We start from the raw sequence: 9,144 nt of genomic DNA, 5'->3' as shown, positions 1-9,144 counted from the left end.
GCCAAGGCCTGGCCCCTTCCCACCCAAGTCCGCCCCTGCGGTCGCCCGTCCCCACTAAGTCAGCTCACCCCGCACTCCAGGAAGCAGCTGCCGCAGCTCCCCGGCTAAGTGCCGAAGCTGTTCCAGAGGCGGATCCAGGGTGGCGTCTGGGGCTGCAGATACAGCTACGCTCTCCATCCCAGTACCGCGTTAGGAGCCAGCATACTAAGCACCCACAACAGCTTCGGGAGCCGCACTGCTGTCGCAGCTCCTCTTCCAGGCCAAGGTCTCGCTTCCGGCAACAACCTGTCCCGCCCCGGAAACCCAGTCACGCCCCTTCCGCTCTCAAAAGCTCCGCCTCACTCCCGCTCCTAGCGACACAGGCAAGACCCAGACGGAGTTGTTTCCTATTCATCATTCATTTATTGGTATTTGATTAGTTGAAAACACCCCCGACTGAGGAAGCAGAGAGCCCATAATCCTGTTGAAAAAAGGACTAGGAACTAATCAAGGGTAGTCAGGGTCAGGTCCAAGATTGCACGTTCCCTGTCCCTAAAGTGGCCTCCTTACAGGCTGCCAAGTTCCAAACACTGTGCTAGGTACTTTACATGAGGTATCTAAAAAACACTGAGTGGGCCTCAGATACTCCCATATCCACCAGCCCCTGCTCTGTGGATCTCCTAGATAAAAGCTTTCTCTTCACAAAAGTAAATCAACCCTTTACCTTCTTGGGGAAGGAGGAAATCATGGCATTATATAGAGAATTTTCTGCAGTCCATTCTGCAAGAATCAGTAGTAGGTAATCCCCCCAACTCCCAGGTGTCCAAAGAACAGCAGCTCCCTGAAGTTTGCCCACCAATACTGGCCTTTCGCCTGCTGCTGAGGCAGAGGCCTGGGCTACAGAGGTGGATGAGGAAATACAGACTTCAGGAGCTCAAGTGGCTTTTTAACTGCACTATGAAGGTTCCAAGCTCAGCAGCGTTCAGTGTCCAAACACAACGAATGAGAACAGGTGTCACCAGTGTCAACCAGGTCCGTAAAGGGGAGAATAATAAAGCTAGAGTGCCATATGTCACATGAAGAAAGTAGCAGGAATAAATATGCCAGATGTACAGCAGTAACATAAGTAGGTGAACAGGTATAATTTTCAAGTATTTTCCTTGACGGAGATGAGACCTGAAGCTGTGACCAAAGCACCGCTGCAGCAAAATCCAACACACGTAAGCCATCAAGGGGATGTTAAAAAACACCAGCTGGAAAGAACAGAACAGAACCATTAGCTTACTAAGCCCTGTTGGGGTCAGGTCTCACTAACACATTATTGGTGGCTACTAAAAATATGTTGCTTTCTCTCGTTAACTGATACTTTATGCTTTAATCACACTTGTGTGGTTAGTTGTTTATTTGCCTGCATCCTTTTGTTCACCTTAAAGGCAAGTGTCATTTCATTTCTGTTGAAGCTCTCAAATGTTTAAGTTTAGAAATGAATATATATGTTTATGTACAAACACACACACACATATATACAGTACTCTTTTTTTTTTTTTGGCAGAGAGGGGGGAACTTGGATATCAGTATTTTTTCTTTACTTTGCATTTGTAATTCAAGTAATATAATGAATACTAGAATACAAACTAGAAGATTTAAGATTATAATCCAACCATAACTACAATATGAGTTTTCATTCACCAAATAATTATTGAGCACTCATTATGTGGCAGGCACTGTGCAAGGCTCTAGGCAAGGGACACACTGATGAACAAGTCAGAAAAGATGATTCAGACAGCTTACATTCTAGTACAGAAAAGAGGAAACCCACCCCCCAAAAAAGAGGAGGGGGAAGATAATTACAGATGGTGATAAATTCAATGAAGAAAATAACTGGTTACAGGGCAATGGGAGATGGGCTCTCTGAGGTCTGAAGGACAGAAATGAGTCAGTGGAAGAGCATTCCAGGCAGAAGAACAAATGAAAAGCCCAGAGATGGGCCCATCTCCCGTTACCCTCCTGTTGGCCTGGAACATGATAAGGTAGGTGGAATTTGGGGCAGTCAGCAGGACCCAGATCATGTCACTGATCTGCTTTAAGAGTTTTAAGCTGACAATAGGGAGACAAGAGCAACAACGGGAAGCCAGTTAGGGGGTTACTGCAGTAGCCCAGGCAAGAAATAATTATTGGGGACTTCCCTGGGTCACTGCAAGAATCCACCATGCAGTGCAGGGGATGTGGGTTTGATCCCTGGTTGGGGAACTAAGATCCCATATGCCGTGGAGCAACTAAGCCCGTGCACTGCAACTACTGAGTGCATGTGCTCCAGAGCCCAAGCACCACAACTAGAGAGCCCACGTGCTGCAAGGAAAGACCCCTCAGGATGCAACGAAGATCCTGCGTGCTGCAGTTAAGACCTGACACAGCCAAATAATTTTTTTTTAATAAATATGATTAGGTAAGAATGGTAGTAACAGTGACAGAGAAAAGACATGTATAGTGCTACTTGCTGATGAACTAGATAAAAAGTGTGAGGGAAGGGGAAGAACTTAAGATGCATCCTAGATAATTTATTGAAACTGCGAAGAACTTGGGAGAAACAGGTTTGGGGATACAAATGAAAGGTCCTGTTAGAGGTATATTAAGTTGAGATTCCTGTGAGATATCTAAGGAAGATGCGAAATGCCAGTTGTATACACAGGCACCTGAGGTGCAGAGAAGAAGTCTAGATCAGAGATATAATAGATTTATGAGCTATGGGCCTAGATGATACATAAAATCCATTCTTGGTATACTATTTATTAAAATATGACTGTAAACCCACCTTTTGGTAAAGCTCAGATCTTAGTTGGAATAAGGATGCTCCTGTCAAAGCTATAGTTTTTCCAGTAGTCATGTATATGTATGTTAGAGTTGGACCATAAAGAAAGCTGAGCACCAAAGAATTGATGCTTTTGAACTGTGGTGTTGGAGAAGACTCTTGAGAGTCCCTTGGACTGTAAGGAGGTCAAACCAGTCAATCCTAAAAAAATCAGTCCTGGATATTCATTGGAAGGACTGATGTGAAAGCTGAAGCTCCAACACTTTGGCCACCTGATGGCGAAAACTGACTCACTGGAAAAGACCCTGATGCTGGGAAACATTGAAGACAGGAGGAGAAGGGGATGATAGAGGATGAGGTGGTTGGATGGCATCACCGACTTGATGGACATGAGTTTGAGCAAGCTCCAGGGATTGGCGATAGACAGGGAAGCCTGGCGTGCTGCAGTCCATGGGGTTGCAAAGAGAAAGACATGACTGAGGGACTGAACTGAACTGAAGGATGCTCCTGAAAGACAGCCTCCATCTATATAATAGAAAACTGAACTAGACCTGGATCTCATCCCATATGAAATGCTGCTAAACAGAATATTCTGGCTTGTGGTTAGTGTTCACTAGGCAGATCTTCCCTACTTGTCTTTCTAATCCTGCAGATCATGCTTTACTGCCCTCTTATGAGGTTGTGAACTCATTTTGAACAATGTTTTTGGATCTCTTATAAAACTTCAGATCATCACCTCAGATTTTGATCCATTAGCCCCATTAGGTAAGAACAATAAATAAATAAATTGTTAGGTAAACAGTTTTCAAACCTGTTTACAGAGATTTGCTACAGGTCTGGGTTTTTTATTTGTGTTTGTTCTAAAGAAATCTCAATCCAAATGTAAACCTAATATATCAGTGTTTTCAGAAACAAATGAACTGCTAAGACAGCTAGAAAGCTTCCACTGGGTAACTCATCCACTTTTCTTGTGTGTCTATTTTTCCTTTCCTCCCTCTGAAGTAGTTTCCTTCTTCATTATCATAACCAATTTTGGTTTACCCTGAAGTCTATCATTTATTCTACCATAAGTCTCTTCTTTCACTGTTTGTAGATGAAAAAGCACAGTGAAACAAACAAACAACAAAAACCTCTCTCACCTCTTATAAACCTTCCTGCCAAAAATTTATTTTAGATGCTTACAAGAGTGGTGGAAGAAAGAGCTTGGAAAGCACTATAAAAACAAATAAAATACCAAATACTAAAGACTGCCCTGCCAGTAGGTTAGGACACATGATCTGTGGTATTTAACTTGGGCTTTTGGATATAATTTGTAATTGTTATGCAATTAGTCCAGCAAAACCAAGATGGTCTTAAATTGTATTTCTGAATTCTTACCTGGAGAATTCCAACTATAAACGTTAAACTGCCTTGTAGGAAATGTCCATCAACAAAGATTCCAAAGGAAAAGCAGCAGCCCAATTTGCCTTTAGTGATTTCACCAACAAACCATGGGCCTGAAAGAGGCAATGGACAGGAAAGGAATTTACATAACTATGATTCTGATTACACATATTCACAAGATACATTTTAGGACTAATGAAGAAATATGAGACTAGTCATCTATAAGCATTTGCTTGCAAAGCTTTTCTTCTCTGTTAATCTCTGTTGTACAATATCCCAGCTAACCAATTATTTGCTCTTTTGCTCCCTATTTCTCTAGATTATAAAATTGCCTAAGTGATATATCTGGAATAGATTCCAGAAACAGACTGGAGTACATTCACAAATTTTAGAAGATTCTTAACTTTCCTTTAAGAAGCAAAAAGGTACTCCATAGACACTTAATTTTCCAGATAACTGAAATTTACTCCTTTAAGCAATAAGACTTCAAACACTTTAATCATTCTAAAATGTACTTCTTATCTTTCTTATTAATGAATGTATTTTATCCTTTTCTTGCTGACCCACAATCCTTACTTTGTACATCAACTACATACTCAGGGTTAACATGTTCATAGCTTAACTCACTTCTTTATTTTTTCATCTGCAATGCCAGAATGACTTTTCTCTACTCCCTATTATTATTTACTGCTCCTTCTTAATGTGCAGGCTTCTGGAACTACTATATTGTCAAGAATGATTAAGGGACAGTCGGATTTCCCTTCTCAAAATATAATACTATCATTTGCTGGTAAGAGTAGAATTCAACTTTGAAAAGTCACAGGTAATTTTCTCAGATATATATATATTATATACTCCATTAGATACATCTTAGTTTAAGTGTCAACCTTTAAAAATGGAACAACTTCTCTTCTAATGTTTCCCTTTACAGTCAGGAAGCAAATCACTTGCTTTGGTCCTAGTGGAAAACAAGTGTCTGAAACAGCCTCAACCCATCTCCTAACAAGGAAACCAACCTCCAAAGGGGAATCTGCCATAGTTTGTTACACAAAATTGTAAAGAGTCATATTTTTATTTAACTACTTTCTGTTCTCTGGTGGGAGTAACTAATAAGGAAATAAAAGTCCAAAGATGGACTGAAAGTATAAAATATAGACTAAGGATATATTAACTCCTAAATGACTCTTAGTAAGGAACATTCATAAATTCTGACAAAGTAATGAAAGAAATAAAGTGTGGTGAAATAGAGGACAAAGCTTTAATGTGATCAAAGGCTGCTCTGAGGAGATGACATTTAAGCTGAACTTCTATCTTCTATTAAGTTTCTACACAAATACTAATTGTCATGGTCCTCTCAGCACCCTTAAGTTAGCCTGATGTTGATTAAATGTCCTTTAAGTTAGGAAAGGACTGTATTCCCCAAGATCATGCCCCAGGAAATGAAGAAGCCATGTGCCAGTCACTGTGCTCCCCAGAACCTAAATGGCTAATGTTAAAATTCTCAATACATTCTTTGGCAGAATTCTCCACAATGTCAGGTTTCCTAATGACTTACCCAGCACTGTATACAGGGTCAGCAGCAACACAGAATAGTAGGAGATATTTAGTTTGCTCAAGACATGAAGGGAAAATGACGTCAAATTTATAAATCCTGGTGGTCCTAAACAGAATAAATTGAAAACTCCGGTAAACACATTCAAAGTTCAGGTTCTTTAAAATGTTTTCTAGAAGACTTCCAATGGCTATCTACTACATCTTCAGCAAATCATTTGTAATATGGATGACATTACTTTAAATCAGCAGTTGGCAGGAATTCTGGTAAGCCATTTCACTTAGAATTACAGAAGGTAGGAAGTTCAAAGCAATAGTGTAGTTGCAAGACACACACACACACAAATATTCTATGCTCAAAAAACGATCAAGTCTTTGTTTTCCATGAGACTTAGTATCTGAACATACAAACTTCCAAAAGTTATATCAAAGTATGTCAAAGGGCACCCAGTGTTTGGGTGCACTACAGCACTATTTACAATAGCTAAGACATGGAAGTAACCTAAATGTGCGCATGCGTGCATGCTCAGCCATGTCTGACTCTTGGCGACCCCACAGACTGTAGCCCACCAGGCTCTTCCACCCATGGAATTTTGAAGGCAAGAATACCAGACTGGGTTGCCATTTCCTATTCCAACACACTATGTATAAGACAAATAATCAATAAGGATTTACTGTATAGCAGTTTTGGTTTCAAATTTGGGAAAACAGTACATCAAGGCTGTCTACTGTCACCCTGCTTATCTAACTTCTGTGCAAAGTACATCATGCAAAATGCCAAGCTGGAAGAAGCACAAGTTAGAATCAAGATTGCAGGGAGAAATATCAATAATCTCAGATATGCAGATGACACCACATTTATGGCAGAAAGCAAAGAAGAACTAAAGAGCCTCTTAATGAAGGTTAAAGAGGAGAGTGAAAAAGTTAGCTTAAAACAACTAAGATCATGGTCCCTGATCCCATCACTTCATTGCAAATAGATGGGGAAACAATGGAAACAGTGACAAGACTTTATTTTCTTGGACTCCGAAATCACTGTGAATGGTGACCGCAGCCATGAAATTAAAAGACGCTTGCTCCTTGGAAGAAAAGCTATGACCAACCCAGACAGCATATTAAAAAACAGAGACATTACTTTGCCAACCAACGTCTGTAATCAAAGCTATAGTTTTTCTAGTAGTCATGTACGGATGTGAGAGCTAGACAATAAAAACACTGAGCCCCGAAGAACTGATGCCTTCAAACTGTGGTCCTGGAGAAGACTCTTGAGAGTCCCTTGGACAGCAAGCAGATCAAACTAGTCAATCCTGAAGAAAATCAGTCCTGAATATTCATCAGAAGGACTAATGCTGAAGATGAAGCCCCACTACTGGCCACCTGATGTGAAGAGCCGACTCACTGGAAAAGACCCTGATACTGGGAAAGATTGAAGGCAGGAGGAGAAGGGGACAACAGAGGATGAGATGGTTGGATGGCCTCACCGACTCAATGGACCTGAGTTTGAGCAAGCTCCAGGAGTTGGTGATGGAGAGGGAAGCCTGGCATGCTACAATCCATAGGGTCACAGAGTCGGACATGAGTGAGTGACTGAACAACAACAGCTGTATAGCACGAGGAAATCTACTCAATCTTCTGTGATAACCTACATGAGGAAAGAATCTAGAAAGAATGGATACATGCATATGTATAACTGAACCACTTTGCTGTATACCTGAAATACAACATTATCAATCAAATAAATTTTTTAAAAAACTATATATATATATATCAAAGGCAAATGTCAAAATTTAATCTTAAGTATAAATATCTAAAGTTAACATGAGTATCTGTCCAAATATTCTCTTCCCATATGTGACGCAGCTCTTAACTCAGTTATCCTCTTACTTCAACTGAAAGGGATCTCTAAAAGATCTCTAAATTAACACCTCTTAAAATACAGTGCCAGAAAGCCAAAGCACCAGGTCTTTATTCTGCAGCCACAGACTAGAGCCTCACAGATGCTCAACCCCAGCCAGCCATTTCACTCGTCTGTGGCTGATCATATATCAGTTATCAGAAGACTATGATGGGAAGCTCAGTACACACTGAGCAACACCTGAGGGGAAGCTACTTAAAGGGCCCCAGTGAAAGACAGCCTGATATAAGTAATGGCAGATCTTCCCTAGAAGACCAGCGTGTTCATTTTATACTCATAACACTGTTCAACCCAACAGATAATTACAGACAAAGCCTGACAATGCGTGACCTCTCTCACTTTGTGTGTTGCATACTTACTACTCATTCATCTCTCATTCTAGTCTGGTACTTCTCAAAGTATTGATCTACGTATCCATTCATTATCATTATTTATTTATTTTAAATACATCATTCTTTAGCCTTAGAGGCAGCTATGCTATGAATTTTAAGCAATGATTCTCTACTTTGGCTGTACGTTAGAATAACCTGGGGGAACTTTTAGAAAATACTCATGCCCAAGTCTCACCCTCCAGAGATTCTGATTTAGTTGAACTGGGAAAGAGGGGAGTTGAGGCAGCAACCCAGGGGATTCTAGGCAACAGGACTGAGAAATACTGCTTTGGACAGAGCCGTGCTTCTCAGCCCTACCACACACTAGAATCATCTGAGGAGCTTTAAAAAATACTGATGCTTAGGTCCTACCCACAGACATTCTGTGTAAGCACTGAAAGTACTGTGTAGACACTGTGATTTTAAAAGTTCCCCAGGACATTCTAAGGTGTAGTCAGATTGAGAAGTGTTGTTTACAGAAAAGAACTGACCTGGAGTCAGACTCTTATTAGCTATAAGACACTAGATAACCTACATTAACTCTGCAGTCCTCAGTTTTCTAGTCTTTAAATGGGAAACAATAATACCTACCTCACAGGATTGTTGTAAGATTAAGATAATGTAAGTAAAAATACGTTGTGAATTTTAAATAACTATACAAAAATACTGGTACTCCCACATGAGGCTGAGGCATCCCTCAAATATTTATTTATTTACATTTTTTGCACTAATGCTTTTTGAACTTTTTCACAGAATTTTTAAAAATATATATAAGCAGGAAAACATTCAGTAGGATATGTATACTAGTGAAAGTGGAGAGTGAAAAAGTTGGCTTAAAGCTCAACATTCAGAAAACGAAGATCATGGCATCCGCTCCCATCACTTCATGGGAAACAGATGGGGAAACAGTGGGAACAGTGTCAGACTTTATTTTTCTGGGCTCCAAAATCACTGCAGATGGTGACTGCAGCCATGAAATTAAAAGACGCTTACTCCCTGGAAGGAAAGTTATGACCAACCTAGATAGCATATTCAAAAGCAGAGACATTACTTTGCCAACAAAGGTCTGTCTAGTCAAGGCTATGGTTTTCCCTGTGGTCATGTATGGATGTGAGAGTTGGACTGTGAAGAAAGCT

General features: G+C 40.4%; 2 protein-coding genes across 2 annotated transcripts in view; both read right to left on the bottom strand.

The window, feature by feature from the left end:
* Positions 1-300, bottom strand: part of CCNDBP1 (cyclin D-type binding-protein 1) — a 10,327-nt gene extending 10,027 nt beyond the window's left edge. Inside the window, exon 1 of the mRNA XM_010848062.1 lies at positions 56-300. Coding sequence (XP_010846364.1) covers positions 56-177 — 122 coding nt within the window. The 5' untranslated portion in view covers positions 178-300. The remainder of the gene's footprint in view (positions 1-55) is intronic.
* A 79-nt stretch (positions 301-379) lies between these two features.
* TMEM62 (transmembrane protein 62) overlaps positions 380-9,144 on the bottom strand; it is a 35,126-nt gene continuing 26,361 nt past the window's right edge. The window contains exons 13-15 of the mRNA XM_010848061.1: positions 5,727-5,831; positions 4,166-4,284; positions 380-1,232 (exon numbers count right to left, since the gene is read on the bottom strand). Coding sequence (XP_010846363.1) covers positions 906-1,232; positions 4,166-4,284; positions 5,727-5,831 — 551 coding nt within the window. The 3' untranslated portion in view covers positions 380-905. The remainder of the gene's footprint in view (positions 1,233-4,165; positions 4,285-5,726; positions 5,832-9,144) is intronic.

Source organism: Bison bison, unplaced genomic scaffold (assembly GCF_000754665.1).
Source record: "Bison bison bison isolate TAMUID 2011002044 unplaced genomic scaffold, Bison_UMD1.0 scf7180017864259, whole genome shotgun sequence".
In the NCBI taxonomy this organism is placed as follows: Eukaryota; Metazoa; Chordata; class Mammalia; order Artiodactyla; family Bovidae; genus Bison; species Bison bison.
This window is presented reverse-complemented; position numbering and strand designations above follow the sequence as displayed.